The 22818-nt window shown below is 37.2% G+C and overlaps 1 protein-coding gene across 2 annotated transcripts in view; it reads right to left on the bottom strand.

Annotated features, from left to right (window-relative positions):
• LOC131166445 (uncharacterized) overlaps nt 1-22818 on the bottom strand; it is a 63925-nt gene that overhangs the window by 24293 nt on the left and 16814 nt on the right. For both annotated transcript variants that reach the window (XM_058125022.1, XM_058125023.1), the window contains exon 3: nt 18143-18596. In XM_058125022.1, coding sequence (XP_057981005.1) covers nt 18143-18596 — 454 coding nt within the window. The remainder of the gene's footprint in view (nt 1-18142; nt 18597-22818) is intronic.

Genomic DNA, 22818 nt, shown 5'->3' with positions numbered 1-22818 from the left:
CCAAAAGATCAAATTCTTGGAGAACCATCAAAAGGAGTAACCACTAGAGCATCATTGAAAAATATATGCAACCAATGCATTTTTATCTCAAGATGAACCCAAGAATATTGAAGAAGCCTTAAATGACAATTCTTGGATTATGGTCATGCAAGAAGAACTAAATCAGTTTGAAAGAAGTCAAGTATGGCAACTAGTACCTAAACCCAACGAACATTCAATCATAGGAACTAAATGGGTCTTTAGAAATAAGAAGGATGAAAATGGGGTAGTTGTTAGAAATAAAGCTAGGCTAGTAGCACAAGGTTATAATCAAGAAAAAGGTATTGACTACGATGAAACATTTGCCCCCGAGCAAGAATGGAAGCAATTAGAATGCTCCTAGCCTATGCTATATCAAATGGATGTAAAAAGTACGTTCTTAAATGGGTATATAAATGAAGAAGTTTATGTCAAACAACCACCAGGTTTTGAAGACCTAAAACATCCCGATCACGTATTTAGATTAACCAAAGCCTTATATGGATTAAAACAAGCTCCTAGAGCTTGGTATGAGAGACTAAGTAAATTCGTACTCAAAAATGACTTTTCAAGAGTAATGGTAAACAACACTCTATTCATTAAGACTAAAAACGAAGAAATGCTAATTGTTCAAATATATGTGGATGATATCATATTCGGTGCTACAAATGAAGAACTATGTAAAGATTTTGCCACATGTATGCAAAAAGAGTTGGAAATGAGTATGATGGGGGAGTTAAATTATTTCCTAAGGTTACAAATCAAACAAGCCAAAAATGGAACATTCATAAATTAAACTAAATATATTAAAGATATGCTCAAAAAGTTTGATATGGAACAAAGTAAACCCATAGGAACCCCTATAAGTACCTCAACAAGCCTTAATAGAGATGAAAAGGGAAAACAAGCAGACACAAAATATTATTGAGGAATGATAGGTAGTTTACTATATTTAACTGCTAGTAGACCCGATATCATGTTTAGTATATGCATGTGCGCTAGATTTCAATCAGCACCTAAGGAATCTCATCAAGTTGCAGTCAAAAGAATTCTAAGATACTTGATAGGAACCCTTGATCTAGGCTTGTGGTATCCAAAGGACACTGATTTTGAAATGATAAGCTATTCAGATGATAATTATGCCGGATGTAAAAATGATAGAAAGAGTACAAGTGGCACATGTCACTTCTTAGGGCGATCCTTAGTATCTTGGTTCTCAAAGAAACAAAACTCCGTGGCCTTATCAACCGCTGAGGCTGAATATATAGCGGCCGGGAGTTGTCGTGCGCAAATACTATACATAAAACAACAATTAAAAGACCTCAATCTAGATTATCGAACAATACCAATTAAGTGTGACAACACAAGTGCGATAAACATATCTAAAAATCCCATCTCACACTCAAGAACCAAGCATATTGACATAAGACATCATTTTCTAAGAGATCATGTTCAAAAAGAAGACATAACTCTCGAATTTATTAATACAAATGATCAATGGTCCGATATCTTCACTAACCTCTCTCAGAAGATAGATTTATAAACATTAGAAGAGAGCTTGGCCTATTGCACAACAGAGAAATTGAGTAAAAATCCAAAATTAAGAAAGATTGTACAGTCAGCCGACTAACTACAGGTCCAGCTGACTAACTGAACAAATAAATAAAAAGAAGCATTGTAGTCAGCCGCCTGACCCAAGACCCAACCGACTGACTGAGCTGAGGTCTCTGAAACAGAGAGCAGTCAGCCAACTGACCTTGTAGTCAGCTGACTGACTGACGTAAAAACCCTAACTTCGAGTTGTCAGCCAACTAACCTAGGGTTTCTACTCTTCCTTGCTTTCGTCCTCTTCCATTTCTCAGTTCCTTCTCCTCCAAAAATCACCAAACTCTATCTTTCATTTCCAAAATACATCACTACCACCTTCATTTTTCCATTAAAAAAAAAAAAAAACTTCACAATGTCAAGGATCAAATCTGTTGGAAGTAAGAAACCTTCCACCTCTTCTCAACCCATTGAAGATCTGTCCATTGAGCAATGGCTTGTAGCCCCACCCGCCAAAAGTTTCTATCGCAATCATCTAAGTATGACAGAACCAATCCTAGGTAAAGTCCTTGATACTTCCTTTTTCACATCTGATTTCCCGCATATTATTTCTTTATTCGAAGCCCTAGGATGGAAAAATTTTGTTCTCTATCAAGCTAAGAGACACTTCTCGAACCTTGTCAAAATTTTCTACGCCAATCTTGTTAGAGAAGAACACGGGCTTTCGACCAAAATGATGGGAAAATCTATCTCTCTCACTCCCGAATCCCTTGCCAAATTTTTAAAATTAACAATGGAGATTTTGAATATCCTACTTTTGGTACGTCTTGGATTCTCGAACAAGACTTCACTCTGAAAGAATTTCTTCCTTTGATATTAGACCACGAGCCCGTTTCTTTTGATAATCCTCCACTATATAAACATTTGAATCTTCAAGCTCAAATTTTGCGAAAAATGATTACATATAATATACTCCCTCAAGCTGGATCCCATGAACCTATGCCGATTGCTTCGTCCTCTGGTGCTTGCTCAAGGGCAAGAAACTAGACCTACCAAGCCTTATGCTTAAATGGATGCTATCACGTGTAGAGGCACGGCGAGTTACCCTTCCTTATGGAGGCATCCTAAATATGCTTTTTGCAAAACTTCAAATATCCTCCTCCTCCGATTTCTTTGTGAAACGCACCCATTATGACATTTTCAATTCTACAACTCTTAAATTAATGGAATATGAAAAGTATGATGATGGATGGATTCTTAAGGGAAGCGGAGGACAAGTACACCCACCTCTTGTTACCGGTCCTCCTACATGGTCTAATCCATTCTACCAGCAATTCACTAACTTCAATCAAAACATGCAAACAGGGCTCCAATCCCTTCAAACCAACTTCTCATCTCTTCAAGCTAATTATTCCTCCCTTGATGACCGCTTGAGCCGCATCGAGAGACACTTAGCCAGTTCCTCTCGTCCCACTGATCCTATGGATATTAGTTCTGCTCTTGCTAGTGATAATGGAAGTGATGAAGAGGACTCCAAAAATGGCGATGATGATGATGAGGAAGACACAGAAGAGGAGCATGGTTCTAAAGAAAGCGAAGATGATGAATCAAGAGGAGAAGAAGGGAATGCAGCTGAAGAAGAACATCATTCTAATGATGAAAACGGATATGTTTTTTAAAAAATTCAGACATTTGTAACTTTTTGATTGTATTTTGGCACGTTGTATGATAAAACACTTAGCTTGGTAGCTTTGCTTGTTTCTTTCCCCTTGTTTTTGATTGATGTCCAAAGGGGGAGAGGTTGAAAAGCAAAGATGGAAGTGTTACACTATGTGGAATATTTATGATGATGTGATGATGTGTATGCTGTGTGGAATATTTATGATGATGTGATGATGTGTATGTGTATGAAATGAAATATTTATGATAGTGTATGGAATATGGAATATTTATGACTTTGAGCATATTGATATCTTTGACTTGGAGCATATTGAACATTTCCACATGCTATACATATTTGATGTCACATGTTAAAGAATGCTTATAGTAAGGGCGAGTTTTTTTTATCCTCATCTTTGCTTCTCGTTTGCCATTATCAAAAAGGGGGAGATTGCTGGCCTAACTAGGCTTTTCAATCTTGTTTTGATGATAACAAATGAAGATGTTTTAACATGTGCTGTTGAGTGACTTTATTTCAGGATTACATAACTCTACACTCATGATTGTCATGACAGCAAGCTGGAAATTAAAGCCAAATCAAGTGAAAGCTTCTCCGAGTATTTAAGCATTAAAATACAAATGAAAAAACTTAAAGACTTAGAGGGACTCGAAGTCAAGATGAACAATCAAGAGACTTGAAGATTTAGTACTTATACGTCATATTCAGTAAAGTTGTTTGTAAGTACTCCAAATCAAATATAATATAGAAATATGAAGCTCTTTAGGGGAAATACATGGACTTAGACCTATTTTAAAACCCCGGAAAATGTTTTATGAAAGATCAAAGCAAGAGAGCAAAACTAAATTTGAAAACCAAAAATGAAAAATCAAAAAAATGACTAGTCAGCCAACTGACCAAAAATCCACTAGGTTTACTCAGCTGACTGACAGAAAATGAACAACTAAGTTAACTGTCCAGCCGACTGACACAATGAACTGAAATCACTTAACCGACTGACAGTGCCCAGCCGACAGACCCATTTTGAACTGTGTCAAGCAAGCCGACTGACAATTTCCTGAATTTAATTTTTGGCAAACAGAAGGGTGTCAGCCGCCTGTCCAGCCGACCAACCCTGTGGAAATATACTACTCAGTCATCTGTCAAGCCGACTAACTCCACGGGATTTGATTTTTTAAACTCCAACGGGAAAATTTCAAAAATTGGTTTTTCAATTATGAACGTTATAAAAACTTGATGGACACTCCAAGTTACTTGGGAAACAAGGAAACTAATCCTAAAATGCCTATAAATATTCCTTTTATCCCAAGAATTTAATCACCAAGTAATCACACAACACTCTTGCATTCAAGCTTACAATCTCTCTCAAAGTTCTTCATTGCTCCCACTCCATCTGAGAGATAACTTATGAAATCGTTGTTGAATCATCAAATTACGGTTCTTACACTGAGTTTTCTCAATCACTTAACGAACCTTTGGTGATCTCTATACTTGAGCTTTATACTTTATTATTATTTGATTGAAGTATATTTTGTACTCTAACTTGTACAACTCTACTCTGTTTTGAGAGTTTCTTTGTACTCAGATTCTAGTAGCCTTCTCGTCATATTATTGACGGTTCAAAGTTGATTTGGATCGTTGTACCAAGCGGGGGTTGATCACTTGGAGAGGTTTCTCTTCTTGAAAAAGAGGGAATATTGTAAAAGGCTTGCTCCGCCCGGAAAGGAGCATACTTAGTGGAATCCTTTGGTGGAATTGACCAAAGGCGAGGACGTACCCTGGGGATAAGCCGAACCTCTTAAATCTCAGTGTTCTTCTCATCCCTACTCTTTTTTTTTTTCTGCATCATATATTCTTGTGTATGCTAAGTGCAGGTTGCAGGGCTTAAAATCAAAATTCAAAGAAGACTTTTGATTTTAGAAAGTACGTTTCAATTAACCATTTGCGGAAACCTACAAGGGAGTACGTTGGTTAATTTGCGGAAATCTTGATTAAGAGAAATGCAATAAAATTCCATCCAAAGCAGGGTATGCAAATAACTACAGAGCTGCTACCAAAAAGCATAAAATTCTTGAATGATTGAAATTGATTTTCATATTTTGGTTGATTGGATTGTGTTTTCAATATTTCATTACTTTGTCGTGTGATTTGGTTGTGATCATAAGTTGATTGATTTACTTTCTTGTTGTTGCATTAAAAACAAGTAAGAAGTTGAAAAGAAATTAAATTTTTAATTAATCCAATTCACCCCCCCCTCTTGGGAACGCTATTCTAATTTCACATCCTTCGCTGGAGCCATCCGATGGAGATCAAACTGCTCAAGCTGCTTGTCACTGGCATCAAACTTCAGCCTCTCAACTAAGCTAGACTTTCAAAGGAGCTCATTATCGGCTACTAGGCTCACAAGCTCTAGTAGCCCATCTAGTTGTCCTTGTTTCCTTGAGGAGAATGAAACACACATTTGTACAATAAGATTGTGAGTGGGTATGCTCTACTTGCACCAACTTCTTCCTTCACCCATACCCCCTGAACTTTACACCCCTTGAACCAATGGTGTTAAATATCGCATTCTGAGACTTGGCACAACATGTAAACACCCCTTACCATGGCCTGCCTTTGTGTTCATACACAGATGCTTGCATGTATTGCTCAATTATAGTAGAATCATATTTGCTGATCATCATTTATCCCAAGAGGCTACACACCATAACAGCCCATTCAAGCTCTCAAATTCTTAACATTTGGCCACTGACATCCACCCAAAAAACCAAGCCCCTAAACATTCCCACTTCTCCAAAGCCTCCTTCCTCTAAATGGATCAAAATACACTGATTGCAACTCAGATGGCAATTTTATGAAAGGTGAAGCTGGTACGTCTATCCTAATTCCTGGGCCATTGGGTGCTAGTTTTACAAGAAATACAAGCCCCACCTCCACCCGATCCATTTAACTTTGAGCTATTCGTGAAGGCTGACCACAAGGCCTGGCTAGCTGGTTAGAGTCATGTTCAACAGGAACTTCATGCTAAAACTGTCATTGACAATGTCACTTCTTTTACATCCCCTTCTCCTGGCTGCAAACATTGGTCTCTGGTTATGGGTCTCAGTTGGCCCATGTCTGGCAGGCTTTGATGTAGCACATCTACACAAGAAGCCAATCCATGGATGGACATTGTGGACTATACAGCAGGCACCCAGGACAGTAAGTTATTATACATGCTCCACCTCTTTATTTTTTTTTTATGACAAATGAAGACATTTCATTGATAATAGAAGAATTTACATAAACAAGAAAAAACTTCTCCCACCAAAATTCTGGAATAATCCAGAAAAAATAAATTAATAAAACAAAAAACTGGAAAAATCCAAAATCAGAGCAAAAGATTCCTCCACTCCCACTGAACATCCAAAAAAATAACTCTCTTAAAGCAACCGAAGCCAACACACCATAAAGAGGCCAGGTAATGAAACTTCTCCCAAACCAGCTGCCAATTCATTTTCTCCCTAAAAACATCCGTGCATTACGCTCCAACTATAATCCCCACAACACTACAAAAATGCCACATTTTAAAAGTGCAGCCCTTCCTTCTTCCAAACCCCTCAAAAAGAAATACAAAACAACTCCACCGATGCCGCACAAACCCAAGATTCTCCCATCACACCAAATAATTTATTCCAGATTCTCCGAGCGTAATCACAGTGTAAGAACAGATGAGGTGCAGTTTCAGAATTCAAATAACAGAACATGCAAACATCTGGTGATAAGGCCTTCAAAGTTCTCCTGATCTTCAACAAGTTATTAGTATTGATTTTATTAAGCACAATCAACCAAATGAAAGCTTTAATTTTGGGGGTGGAGGTGCATTGGCTTTGGCCTTCCAAATAAATGAATATAGGGGAAAAAAAAGAATTGAATTGGGTCAAAAACTCAAAAAATGATTTACAAGAATACAACCCTGATGATCCAAGGCTCAATACCAAGTACCCCTAGCTGAAGAACATGACAATTGTTCAATAACGGCAACAAGGAGGGCAGTTCCAACAGCTCTCTATCATTAAGAGATCTTCTAAAGTGAAAGTTTCAAGAAACTAGAGGGCTTCCCGAGTCAACCACAAAGAAGGAAATCATATTTTGCCCTGAGTTCAAACGAAAGAGAGGAGGAAATAATGTAGCTAAAATATCATTCCTCAACCACGGATCTTTCCAAAAGCAAATCTAAGAACCCATTCTCATTACATATTCAATATGAGGATAAAATAAGGGATAAATCTTATACATAGATCCCCATGGACTCTCCGATGAACTTCGCAAACTAACATTGATATCCCAACAATTCTCACCCAACCCACACTTACTTCTAATCACTCTATGCCAAAGGGACTGATCCTCTAGGGAAAACATCATAACCATTTAGCTAATAGGGTGATGCTTTTAGACAACAATTTTTCAAGACCCAAACCTCCCTCCGACTTAGACCTGCAAGCTTCTTCCCACCTTACTAAATGATCCATAAAACCCCCGACTAGAGACCACAAAAAATTTCTCATAATTTTCTCAATCTTATTAGCAATCCTCACTGGAATCCTAAAAACAGACAAAAAGTATAACAAGCTACTCGATAGATAAGCTTGGATAAGAGTGATTCTAACCCCACAAAGGAAAAAAATGGCCCTTTCCAACCATCAAGCCCAAAGGTTTTGAAAAGTCGAGCACTAAAGCAAAGCTAAAAAGATGACACTACTTAGTCCCTATTTGGAACATCTTAAAATATAAGTTCATTTTCAAAAATGTACTTTTTGTAAGTACTTATGTCAATGAGTACTATTTGGTTTACACGTAAAATAGTACTTATTTTAAAAGGGACTTTTCCTAACTACTATATTAAGGAAAAATGGAAAATATGTATTTTATGAAAAAGTGTTTTTTTTTTTTTGAAAAAAAATACTTATTTGAAGAAGTATTTATAATAGATAATCTTAGACTACTTTTAGATAAGTACTTTTCAAATTAGTACTTTTTCTAGAAAAGTACTTTTCTGTACGTGATTCCAAACGATCCACAGTTATCTTCCCTAAGGCTCCTCTGTTCTCACTTCTTCCTCATACATTCAGTTGTGTGTTCTTTGTCCATCAGTTAAGTCCAAGAACAGATAAGTTGGATCTTTGTGCTATCAAGTGTCTTTGTGGGCTATTCCTATAATTTCCTATAATCGAAAGGAATATCGATGGTAAACCCCTACTTTACATTGATTCTATGTCTTTGCTGATGTCACCTTTTTTGAGTCCAAGCTGAACTACTTTCATTCCTTGAACTCTATTGACCTTGATGAGTCCCTTTCTCTGCCTATCTTCCAAATCCTAACCTTTTATCACCACCCAATCCCCAGCATCTTTGATGCAAACCTCAATCGACACACGTTGAGACCCAGCAAACAATGTTGGAATACTTGCCCAAGAAAGCTAAAATTCAAATTTTGATAGGAAACTCCGACCCAACGTTTATAAATGAAACATTAACCGAAAGTATAAAATAACAAACCCTGACCCAATGATTATAATTTAATCATGAACCAAAGGTATAAAGTAACAAACCTTGACCCAATGATTATAATTGCATCACAAACCGAAAGTATAAAACCTCGACCCAATGATTATAATTAAATCACGAACCAAAGGTATAAAATTTGAACGCCACAAGGAAGGATTCCTTGATAAGTTCACAAGTTCTCAAAAGAACCAAGAAGAAACAAAGCCTCACATTTTTATTCCATTATGTTGTCCTCTTACAATGGTGAGATATATATAGCTAGTATGGGAGACAAGGACATTAAACACTTAGCAATTCCCACACAAGTATAGAGGACAAGGACATTAAATACTAAGCAATTCCCACACAAGCATGGGAGACACACATAATAAATACACCAACTTACTAGACACATTAATGACTCTCACAACTTACTAAAAACCCATGCAAGCTAAGTTGTCTTGCAATATTACACCATTAAGTCAAATCCCATATTTGAATTAACACACAATTAATAAGAAGATTACAGTCATTAAGCAAGATTAGCTCCATCAAAAACTTGAATTAAGTTTATTATGCCTTCATCTTTCTCTGGGCCAAGCTAGGAGTGCCCCGTTTTTTAATAAGCCCAAATATCTTGAATCAGCCCATGAAGTACTTCTTTGATCTTCTTGCATCTTGCTTTGGTGATAGGCCTAACTGAAACATGCAATGGATCCTTCAATGGTGCTTATTGATTCTCATCAATCTTCATCCAGTTTGAGCCCTTCTCATTGCTTGGATTGTCCCAAGTTGCAAGTGTACACATGGAAACTCAAGCGAGGAGAGCCTCCACCACCTTCCACTTCTACGCCTTTAGTTCTCTTGTCAAAAAGATCCTATTTTCCAAGATTTTGAACCTCCTACTACCGCTCAAAAAGGTAAACACACTTGTACCCAATATCCAATCTCTAATTTTGTTTGTTATGATTTCTTGTCACCCTCACATTACTATTTTTTTAATACTCTATTTCCCATTGCTCTTCCAAAATCAATTTCTAAAGCCCTATCCCATTCTAAGTGAAGGATTGCACTGATTGAAGAGATGCATGTAGTACAGGATAATGATAATTGGAAGCTAGTGCCTCTTCCTCCTGATAAGTCAATGGTTGGTTGTCACTAGGTGCATACCATGAAAGTCAATCTAGATGGTTCCTTGGCTTAATTGAAGGCCGCCTTCTTGCTAAAGGACTTATTGTTGACCTTATAGGTCATACCCACTTTTGATTATGACAAATACTCTGGTATTTAATGTCTGTCAAGTTTGTGTGCAAGTTCATATTAGCAAGATCACTTGATGGCATATGAAGACTTAAAGACTAAAGACTCAGAAGATCCATTTTTGTTGTAATTTATATTATGCTTTTTTCGGGTCTGTAATAGTAATATAGGAAAAAGGTCTGTAATAATTGATGTGCATCATGCATGTAGGAACTACAAGCTCAAAGGCCTCCCTACACATCACTTGGAAATCGAGAGAGTCGACCAACGTCAGGTTTTTTAGGCTAAATTAAAATGCCTAAAACCTTAGAAAGACCTTAGTTCCTTGCACTTACACATAAGATTGTCTCCAATATCACATATATTATCAAGGGAATTAATTGAAGTAAAATAGGACTTAGAGGGATAAATCAGTGAGACTTCGAGTGACCGAAGTGCCATGTTCAAAACACTTCAGGCGACGGAACAATTGACCAGTCAAAATGTTGACTTGGTTTCGGGCGACCGAACCAAAAGGAACATACCGTCCTCGATCAATCAAACCATGATTCTAACTTTTCCCACCAACTTAGCAGCCCGAAATTGACGTTCAAAAATGCCTCAAGCTACCGAACTCAGGACCAGGCGACCGAACCTCGGACAGAATGAAAATCACCTTGGTTTAGCAAACCGACCCTGTTCTCAGGCACCCGAATGTTTAAAAAGCACTTTCTTCATATGTCTGTTCGGGCGACCAAACCAAGGGTCAGGCGCCCAAATCTCTCGGGTTGCTTTATTTTTACTACAGTAATTAAGGTTAATTGGGGTTAAAATTCAAATTAAACATTTCTAATATTTCCCATTGTGTCCCAACGATTACTTTTTGAGTCCCACCTATATATATCATTTCATTTGACTCAATTATAGTGAGATTAAGAAAAAGTGTTTAGGGAATTTCCTCTCAAAATTTTATACCCTTTTTGACATACACTTTGCATTCCAAGCACACATTTTCAAATACTCTCTTTCATATTTACTAGCAAACATCATTTTTGAAATAGAGTGTGTTTTATTTGTTTCCCTCTCTTGCAAATTAATTGCAAGATTGAAGGGAGTTGTTTGTGGTCATAACATACAACTTTACACATCATTCTCTTGGCAAATACTCTCTCATACTCAAACGTTTTTGAAAATCCTTTTTTGAGAGTTCTTGCTTGTTTGATGATTCCCATAGTATTTAATATATAAATATTTGATTGGGAAGATCTTGATTTTAGCTTGCTAGTCTTGGCATTTATATTGCAAGACTTGAAAGCTTGCATACTCTATTTGATAAATCTTTGGCAAGCATAAACCCTAAGTGTTTGCTGTGATTTATTTGATAAAATATTTGCTTGATACTTGACTAGGGTTTTTGAGGTATCTATTCCCTTGTTGAATACTTTATCTTGAATTAAATTTTCAAGATCTCACTTGAGCTCATATTCATATCATATTTGAGTGTTATTACACACATATTTGCACTGAGCTTATAGTTCTTAGCATCTTGGTGTGCATTGATTATCCTGTGCTGAATTGTGGTACATATCTGCTTAGGGTAAGAAGCATATTTGTTTGTACACAAAGTTCATTATTTGTTGTATTCCAAACGTGGGCCTGAAGAGGGAGACTAGCCCTGTTGAATAGTCTCAGATTGGCTTAAACCCGGTTAGGAAAGCTAAGTGCACCATCCTGGTAAGGTGTGGTTATAAGTTAAGGTCAGCCCCGTTAATTGACCTGGTTGTAACCAGTGCCGCTCCACCCATTAAGTGACATTAGTGGAATCCTCAGGCTTGCAAGCTACAGGCAGGGACATAGGCAGTATTAGCCGAACCACGATAACATACCATGTGTGCACTTTACATTTACGCAATTTATTTACTGCACGTGTATGTTACATTATGAATGTTGCGCATGATTTAATTTCCGCATCTTACATTTATCTGCGCATTTGGGTTTATGAGTATATAGATAGGCCCTAGGTTGAGTATTACTGCGGCTGATTCTGACATACCTAAGAATAAATTTTAAATACCCAATTCACCCCCCTCTTGGGAATACACCAAAGTCAACACTTACTCAAGTGTATAGATTGGACTATTCAAACACATTCCCTTTTCTCGCCAACCTTGCCTTTGTATGTTTGTTCATCTCCTTAGCCATCTTTGTCACTGGCTTGTACATCAATTAGACATAAAGAATGCTTTCTTACATGGTGATCTTTAGGGAGGAGGTCAACATGCAGCAACCACCTGGCTTTGTTGCTCAAGGGGACTCGAACTCAATTTTTGGATCAAGAAATCATTCTATGGTTTTAAACAGTCTCCTAGAGCATGGTTTGATCAATTTAGTGTTGTAATACTTGATTTTGACCTCTGACAATATGCAATAGATCACTCTGTGTTTTATTATAATACTCCATCCAACAGCATTCTGTTTATTGAGTATATGGACGATATTGTGATTACTGGAAATGATGATCAAGGTATCGAGGGCCTAAAGTATTTCCTACAGACTAAGTTTCAAACCAAGGATTTGCCACCATTGAAGTACTTCATGGGTATAGAAGTATCAAGATTTGGTATAGGAACTATCTTGTCGCAAATATAGGTGATTTCTTGCCTAATCTAGGATGATATTGAACAGTTGTCGGAAAGTTGAATTATCTTATAGTCACCCGACCGAATATATCGTTTGCAACAAGTATTGTCATTCAACTTCTTGATTATTCAAGAAAAGTCATCGAGATGCAATAATTTGCATCTTGAGATATCTCAAAGGTGCATCAAAGAGAGGTATCTTAAATAAAGATTGGGTTCACACTCATATTCAAGGATATATAGATGCAAATTGGGTTGGGTCACACTACATGAATCCTAAATCATGAGTATAGGGTTCACACTACATGTGAACTTGTTTGGTTGAAGAACATGTTAGAAGAACTAGGTTTTCCACATTCTCAATCTATGGAGTTGATGTGCAATAGTCAAGTTGCTATCCATATTGCCCCCAACCTAATCTTCCATGAGCAGATAAAACACATTGAAGTTGATTGCCACTTTGTTCGAAAGAAACATGTGCATAGGGGGCTAAGCACTATTTGTTTAAAACCAAATTAGCTTACCAAAATAACCAAATTCAATTAAATTGGCTTTGGTTAATTTTCTCAATTCAGTCTGTTTGGTATAATTTTGAGGATTTTCAGTTATTTGGTTTTTGATTCAGTATAGGCCTTAGTGTACTCAGTTAACCAAATTAACCAAATTAATATACGTATGTACAACTTTCAAAGGGGGGCATAGAACTGCTCATCTTTGAATCCTTGGGTAGTTTCAGCATGCACAAAGAACAGATTTTCCAATTTCAAGAATTTGATCCTACTTGCAAATTCCTTGAATATCATCAATCAGGCATCCAAGAAGTGATTGATTTCCATGGGGAGTTTTACTTTCCCACCTTGCCAGAGTTGTTTTGACAAACTGCCACCAATAGACTCACCTTATCCTAACTGCTATCAGCAGGAATACCATCCCCAGAGGGCCCTCGCTGGCAGCCCATGCACCCAACTTGCCAGCCATGTGCGTGTGAAGAACGTCCAGAATCTCCTGCACCTTCCAGGTGCTTGGTTAAAAAAAATGTAATCTGGCCTAAATGCTTAAAATGATCAAAATAGATAAGTCATTTTAGGAGTCATAAATAGGCCATGGGTAAATTTAATTTTTCATTATATAGAGTAAGAATGTACAATGAGGAGTAGAGACATCTCCTTAAAAAATTCGGGGAAACCCCAAAGAAAATAAAAGAAAAAAAACCAAAAAGAGTAAAGAACAACACAAGAAAATCAGCCATGCACTAAGAAGTCAACCAAGACTTCCAATCACACTGAATATCTGAAAACCACATCCCCTTGAAGTTTCCATTACTGACGCACCATAGAGAAGCCAGAAAATGAATCTTCTCCCACACTAACAAAAATGATTACTTCATCCCTGAAAATATACATGAGTTACGTTACTTCCACAAACCCCAAAGAACTACAAATAAAGCACAACTCCATAGTGCTTTTCCTTCCTTCTTCCTACCAAACCCAACAAAAGATATTGCTAAAACCTCATCCACTGTCCTTGGACAAACCCAACTTTCTCCAAAATAATTGAGTAGCTTGTTCAAAACCTTCCATGTGAAATCACAATGCAAGAAAAAATGAGGAGCAGATTCTGAGCAATTAAAACAAAGTGTGCATAAATTTGGAGAGAGAGAGTTCAAAGGCCTCCTAATCTGTAGCAAGTTATTAGTATTGATCCTATTAAGCACAACCAACCATAGAAAAGATTTGATATTAACGGGGATTTGGCCTTCCAAATAGTTTTGTAGAGTGGAAAGGAAAAATCAGTGCTAACCAAGATTTCACAAAAAGATTTGCAAGAATAAACCCCCAAGGAATCCAACAAACTATCGACCTCCGAGGGTACCCAACAATTATTCAACAGGGCAAACAATGAAGATAACTCATTCGTTTCGCTATCGTTCAAAAATCTCTGAAAATGAAAATCCCAAGAAGGTAAAGGACCACCAGGATCTACACTAAAAGAAGAAATGTGATCATTTTGTCCTGAGCTCAAACGAAATAGGTGAGGAAAAGTGGTGGACAAAATAACATTCCCCAACCAAAAGTCTTTCCAAAAGACTGATATAACACCCCTTACCCAACACAATTTAGTATGAGGAATAAAGGGAGAGTAAATCTGGGAAATAGATTTCCATAAGTCCAAACTTGCTTTTAGTAACTTTATGCCACAAGTAAGAATCCTCTAAAAGGCACAATTAGAGCCAATTGTCCAAGAGATCTGTTTTCTTAGACACCAAATTTCCAAGACTCAAACCGCTCTCCCATTCAGACCTACAAACCACCTCCCACATCACCAAACCATCCCTAAAACCCCCTACCCCTAACCATAGAAAATCTCTCATAATTCACTCAATCTTACAAGGAGCACCTGCTAGAATTTTGAAAATAGAAAGAAAATACAACGGGATACTAGAAAGACAAGCCTAAATTAGGGTAATCCTGCCTCTCAAAGAAAAAAGAGCTCCCCTCCAGCCACCTAAACGCTTGGACACTCTCTTGACTAATGGATCTTAAAAGCTAAATAATCTAGGATTATGCCCCAAAGGAAACCCTAGATAGGACAGCCACCACTCTAACTCAGCACTCTACCTCCAAAGATAACTCCCTAACATGCTCTGCAAGCACGTTAATTTCCGTCATACCACTCTTCCTTGTGTTAATATTAAGCCCGCAAACCCTTTCAAAAATATGGATAAGCCCCAATATTTTCAAAAAAGAAGGCCTGTGATCCTCCAAGAAAAAGATATCATCAGCATACAAAAGGTATGAAACTGTAACCTCCTCCCTCCCCAATCCCAAACCTTTCACTGAACCTCTATTCTCTACTGTATCAACCATACTACCCAAGACATCAGCCACTAAAACGAACAAAAAACAGGGTAAGAGAATCCCCTTGCCTAATCCCCCCTCATCGCCCTAAACCAAGATTTAGGTTAACCATCACCAAATAATTCACGTTAGACATACAGCCTTTCATCCATCTTCACCATCTCTCTCTAAACCCTTACTCATAAAAATCTTATCCAAAAAGTTCCAACTCACTCTATCGTAAGGCTTTTCAAATCCAACTTAAAAATGAGCCCGTTCTTCTTCCTCCTCCTAATGTCTCAACGGCTTCATTCATAATCAAAACGGAATCCACCCTGCCCTCCCAAAAAAGGCACTTTGAGCCTTAGAAATAGTCTTACCAAGCACCACACTCAGCCTACCAGCTAGTACTTTGGTGATTATTTTATAAGCACTGGATACTACACTAATAGGTCTATAATCAGAAATCTTAGTAATCTACTTTTCTTCGGCACCAAAGTAATAAAGGTAGAATTAATACTCTTACTTAAAGTCCCATCCAATAAAATTCATTGAAAACCTTCATCAAGTCATCCTTCACTACCACCTAACAATCTTGATAGAAAAATAAATTAAAACCATCTGGCCCAAGAGCTTTATCCCTCTTCATCCCAAATACTATACACCTAACTTCCTCTTACTCAAAAGATCTCTCTAACCAATCAATCTTTTCAACAAATAAAGGATCCCACTCCAAGTCTTCCACTATCAGTCTGCTCTCATCATCCTCAGAAAACAAGTTATGATCAAAATCAGTGATCACAGAGGCAATCCTGCTAGTATCTGAGATAATAGCCCCCCCACCCTATCCACCTCCATCTCCCTAATCAAATTCTTTCTCATTTTCCCACTAGCTATCCTATGGAAAATCTAGAATTATAATCACCATCTCTTACCCATTTAAACTTTGTCTTCTGCCTCCAACTTCTTAGTTCCTTAAATGTCCATGGGTAATTTTATAATATGTGAAAAAATGAAAGACACCCATGGAATACAAAATCTACTTGAAAAAAGAAAATTTTTTTATCTTTTAAAATCTCCGCAAAAAATCCAAACATTACTTTTTTTAAAGCTTAAATGTCGTTTACAAGAAATTTTGCATCCAATTTTTTTTATTAGTAAAAATTCATTCATTAGAAAAGCAACAAGATAAAAGCTTTGGAGGATAGAATCCACCATGAAACAGATAAAACAGAACTACAAAATTGCAGCTCTCTAGTCCCTTTGGAGGGTAGCCAATGAAATTTCCCCCAAAAAATCCCAAATAGTGCTCAAAAAAGGAGAATCAGACTGACACTAGATACTGGAGATGTGGAAACAGCCATATTCAAACCTGCTAGGTCGAGAGAAAGAAAGCATAGAAACCTAGGTAATATTAAATGTACAAAAAAATGAAGATTATAGTGCTTCTGTGACAAAAGAAAAAATAAAAGAAAGATGAAGAACTTATTTTAATAGGCTATTTAATGAATACCAAGGAGAACAATTAAATTTAGAATTGTGAAAGGAAATCTATTATAGAAAAAAAAAAATGTAGGACCAATGACGTCCCAATTGAAGTTTGGTAATACTTTGGAGATAATGGAGTACTATGGTCAACTAGTTTATTTTAACGAAAATAAAAGGACTACGAAAATGCGAGAAGAATGGAAGCAAAGAACTTTAATACCTACATACCAGAATGACATAAACATTAAAAATTGTAATAACTATCATGAATTAAGCTTATGGGTAAAGGTAATTAACTAAAAACTAAGTTAAAAATGAGAGTTTAAAAAAAAAATCAATTTGGTTTATGCCAAAGAGATCAACCACAAGAGCTAGATTACTTTTTACACAAGGTTTTTATCGACCTAGGGAAGTCCTATAATAGGTTCAAGAAAAAAACAAAGTATAGGTAGTTGACATATAGATATCATAAGGATATACAAAATGAGGTGATGACTACTGATCATAATGGCACTGAAAAACAATTAAAAAGGAGAAAGAGAATAATCAAAAAAGAAATTCTTGAAGTCAAATCTAGAACCCCTTAAGCATCACATCTAAATTTAGAGTTGCATCAATTCGACCCAGAAATTCTCTAAACTAATATCTATCGAGCTGAAATGTACACAAGCATATATAGGTAACTAGAAGACTCCTAAATCTTAAAAAACTAGGACTCCAAGATGCAAAACTTCTTAAAGTAGACAGTAATAGTTATCACATAACTGAAAACTATTAGCTACCAGAAGCATGGGGGCTTTTCAAAATTTATCCAAAAAGTGCATCAAATTTTACAATATGCGATAGGATGAAACAGTGTAGCACTTCTATATTTCTTTTGGTCTCGTCATAGCTACTCTAACCACAGAAAACTTCTCCTAAGAAAAAAAAAATTCCCTTCCACTGTTGCTTATCAAGAAAAAAAAGGATTATTCCCTTCCATGTTTAATGGGTTGTTCATCAATTCTATATTGGTCTCATACTTGAAATTTTAACAAAATGGACAAGTTATAGTGCAATTTTGACTCTAGTAAAATCATGAGATCGCAGTGTAAGGAAGAGTTTTGCCCAAGCACTCCATGACTTCAAATAAACATCAAGAAACTTACATAATCAACCAAATTCAGAAGTACCTTCGCCCGGGTTCATCAAGACTTCCATAAGCCGAATTTGAGTGTGGATTGCTTATTTCTTTGAGAAGATCTACAATTGCAATAATTTCCATCTTCTCCATGTTGGTTATAGCCGCTATGTCATACAACTTCTCAAGTGTTTCAACAAAAGAACTAAGTTCAGATTTTGCCAAAGAAGAAGTCAAAATATGATTGGAAGCATCAGATTCCGAATTGTATCCAAATTGGGTTGAACCTCTCTGAAACTGTGGAGACATGAGCAAACTAGGGGATTCGCTCAATTGAAATTCACCTTCAACTGAATTTTTTGAGACAGGACCATCTAAATAATTCGACAAGTGAATCTGTGGAATATAGCTAAATTTTCCAGTGCTATCTCTTATCCCGGAAGCATAATTAGAAGTAAGGTATTCAACAAGATGCCGAACAGCTATATAAGCGCGTTTCCAATTGCCTAAACAAGTTAGAAATTGTATAAGTAACAGGATAACATACTAAGTGAAGCATCTGATAACAGCTTAGTTAGAAAAAACTTCCAGAGAAAAGTGATGCAATTAACAAAAGAAACAAATTAAGAAGAAAAAAATAACACATACACATACAAATTCTCAACTACTGACACTGATTTGGTGACATCACATGATGGAGTTTTGACTTGGGAAATGAATTTAATTTTGGGCCAATGCACTGTTCACAGTGCCGCACTGTTCACAGGACCATAGCAGAACACAATGGCACCAACTATTTTACAATAGCGGTACCATTTGCAGTGTTAGGGTTACTTTCACTTGTTGAAGACTCTATTCTTTGGACTCTTTAGGATATTTATCTATAGTTATTTTGAGCCTTTCTTTTGTTTTTTTGCACGTTGTCTAGAATAAAGACTAGCTTATTTTAGATGGTCTAATTAATTGTTATTAGTCTTAATCTAGTAAGAGAACCATAGAAGCATTGTAATGCTTCTCTTCAAATGCAAATCAGAACTTCCACTTTTGGAGTATAAATACTAGAATGTGTGATGCTTCACATCTCTTAGATGTGAATCCTAAAAACCAATCAGCATAAGGCAGGTTATTTTATCTTTCTATTTACTTTTCATGACTATATTTTTTCTGCATTTTGAAGGGATTAGTAGTTCAGATCAGGTTTGATTTATTTTCAGCACTAATTTCACTATCTACAACCCTAAACCCATACTCACTGATACAGATTGGGGAAAGATCTGCGTACAGGATTGGAACTTGGGAGTACGAGGGTTAGGGAAGTTGAGGAATTTAGGTATGTGAATAAGGTAGAAAGCAGGAAAAAAATTTAGCAGTCAACTAGAGATAGATTTAATTGGTGTTTTGTCAACAGGGTTGGAAAAGTTGAAACAGGCAGCTGGAACATATGTGCAGCAAAAATGAATAGGATGTTAGGTAGATATTGTTAGGGATTTTAAGGTGGTAAAAGCCAAAAAGAAAAACATCTCCTAGGGTTTTAGGCTTTTTAATGGCATAAAAAATGCAACAGGGGTTATGGTTGCAAGGCGGAGAAGTTAAAGGCCTGTTTACTTGTGGAAAACAATTTTATTTTCCATTTCCAGTTTTCCAAATAATTACAAAAATACCACCTTATTTTCTAGTTTCCCAACTTTGTATAGAAAAATTTGGAAAAGATTTTTCATTGTCTTCTAGATTTCCTGTAGAAATCTTGGAGAACTGGAAAACAAGGTGGCATTTTCATATAATTATTTGGAAATTTGAAAATGGAACATGGAAACTGGATACTGTTTCCAGAATTAAACAGACCATAAGATGCTTTGTACAGTCAGCATAAACAGTACCCAAGAGAAGAATATGAAGGAGTAGGAGGATCACCTAAGAAATCCAAATAGGATATGTGACAAAACAACTTACAACCACCAAAAAATCCCAATAGTGATCAGGATTATAAGGAGAAGGAGCAGTTTTTGTAATGAATCCACTAACAATTGTAATAAATCCAACAAGAATGGAAATAAACCCAATAGGAATACGATGGGTACTTAGATGAATTACTTGCAGAAGAACTGAATTACAGGGATGAATAGAGTTCAGTGGTTGCAATGCATACAAAGAAAAAGAAAGAGAAATTCAGGTTGGCTGGTTTGAGAGAACCACTCTCCAAAGCAACAAACAGATTCCCAATTGTCTAACTGACCCCCCCCATTCCAGCTGGTCCTACTCTTATACAAACAACTTGTAACTACCCACAGGGGCTCTCCTTCACTTGGGCCTCCCGTTGGCCCGACAACACAAAACAACAGTAAAGAATTAAATGACTAATAAGGAATTCAAGTGGACTTCGGCCACAGCGCCCTGCCCAACCCCCACCTGCTAAAGAGCTCGACCCACAGTGATTCGGACCAGCTGCTTGCGATAGCGAGCCACAGCCCATGGAACACCAGCCCAGCCGGTCAGCTGCAAAGGGCTGTTCTTCCGTGTCAGAGCTCCTTGGATGCGACGAGCTGTCCGTCAGAGCTCCTCTTTGAAGCCCCCAACCATCCGAGCCCTTCCGTCCGAGCACCTCAAGCTGCTCGGCATCTTCTATCCAAGTCCCCTTGCGAGTAGCCGTCCTGTCCGAACCCTTCAAACTGCTCGGCATCTTTTGTCCGACAATCAGCTCAGGACTTTCTGTTCGAGCTCCCCTGCGACAAGCCATCCCGCCAAGCTCCCCAGTCTTCTCCGCCTTATTCGGTTTCATCCGAGCCCCTCAGTCTGCTCGGGCTCCCCTCTGGTTGTCATCTCCAACCTTATTCATGGCAGAAGGAGAAGGAGCAGTTTTTTTTTTTTATTTTAAAGACGCTTTGAACAGTGTTCTAGGAAATCCACATAGAATTTGTGGCAAATGCACTCACAACCATAAAATCCCCATGGCCAAGCGAAAACATTGTAAAATTCCCCTTCATCCATCTTTGAAAAATTTTAAGTGTGCATTAAAGGTTAAGTATACATTAAAGAAGATGAATGACAATTTGTAAGATCCGATGACACCCAAATTGAAGTTTTAAAATTCTTGAGAGAACAGAACAATTTTTCATTTTTTCTTCTTTTTTTTCTTTTTTTTTAATAAACAAAGACTTAACTTTAAGAAAGAAGAAATACAATCAAGAAAACAGAAAAGGAAAAAAGAAAATAGAAGGAGGGCAAAATATTCTCACCTTACGATGAGAAAGCAACTAAGCAATAAGTATATACAGAAGGTGTTTCACACAGTGATTCACGACAATAAAGCCAGCCAATCCTGCCACATGTCCAAAGAAACACGCTGAAAGAATCCATCAGCCGAACACATATGAGACGCCAAGAAAAACACTCTGCTCCAAAGCATCTTACTGGAGGTAACAACCCCTTCAAAAAATTCTAGCATTTCTTTCCATCCAAATGCACCAATCATAGCCAAAACACTAAACCTCCATAGAACTTTGCTCTCCTTTCTCCGACCAAAACCTCCAAACATAGTAATACAAAAACAATCCAAAGAAACCAGGCAAACCCAACTTTCTCCAGATATCCCAAATAAATTATTCCGACGTCCTCAGGCGAAGGGACAACATAGAAACAATGGAGAGCAGGTTTCCGCATGCCTGTAGCGAATAATACAAATATCAGGCCTTGTTGGGCCGTCACTTCTATAGTATATCATTATATTGATTCTCTCAAGAAGGGGAATCCAGGAAAAGGCCTTGATCTCTGAAGGAATTTCAGTTTTCCAGACTAGAGAAATTGAAGCCAAAAGATCTGACATTAGGGCCATGGATTAAATGAGAGAACAAAAAAAAATTGCATGAGAAATCCCCAGAGGTTTCAAGATTCCTACCACGTTTATCACACCCCACCCAGACACAAAAGTAGTCCAAAATAATAGTCAAAGAAGCAAGCTAGTTAGTTTCTCTCTCATTGACATTCTATCTAGAGTCAAAATCCCGTGAAAGGCCCCTCACTTTAAAAATGAAAACGGCCGCAATAGGAGACACGAAGATTAGAAAGACGAAACAAATAATGGAAACCAATAGCCAAGGGCACATTCACAATCCAATTGTCCTCCTAGAAACGGATTCTCTCCCCATTTCCCACAATACAATGGATGCTAGGACAGAAAGATTTGAGACACAAATTTCCAAGGACTAGAATAAATGACATTATTCTTGCAAAAGCATCCCACGATTCCCACCCTTTTCATGAAAGACTAAATTTAATACAAAAAAACCTTGCACCAAAGAGAGTTAAGCCCTAAGGAAAACACCATACCCATTTACCCACCAAGGAGATGTTTTTAGACACCAAATTACCTAGACACAGGCCTCCATCCCTTTTATACCTACTTACTATGTTCCAACCTATTAAATGGTCTCTCTTCTGCTCACCATCGCCTGACCACAAGAAATCCCTCGTCAACTTCTCTAATATACAGCAACTCACACCAGAATTATAAAAATTGATGGATAATACAAGGGAATAGAAGAGACAAGCATCGATGAGAGTAATGCCATTCCCTAAAGTCAATAATTCTCTTTTCCACCCATCCAACCTCCCAGCAATTCTCTCAAAAACTGGATCCCAAAATAGATTGCCCCTAAAGGAACCCCTAAACAGGTAATAGACCAGCACAAAACACCACAACCAGTTAATTTAGCAAAAGGACTCAGATCCAAG

The sequence above is a fragment of the Malania oleifera genome, chromosome 10, assembly GCF_029873635.1.
Source record: "Malania oleifera isolate guangnan ecotype guangnan chromosome 10, ASM2987363v1, whole genome shotgun sequence".
NCBI lineage: Eukaryota > Viridiplantae > Streptophyta > Magnoliopsida > Santalales > Ximeniaceae > Malania > Malania oleifera.
This window is presented reverse-complemented; position numbering and strand designations above follow the sequence as displayed.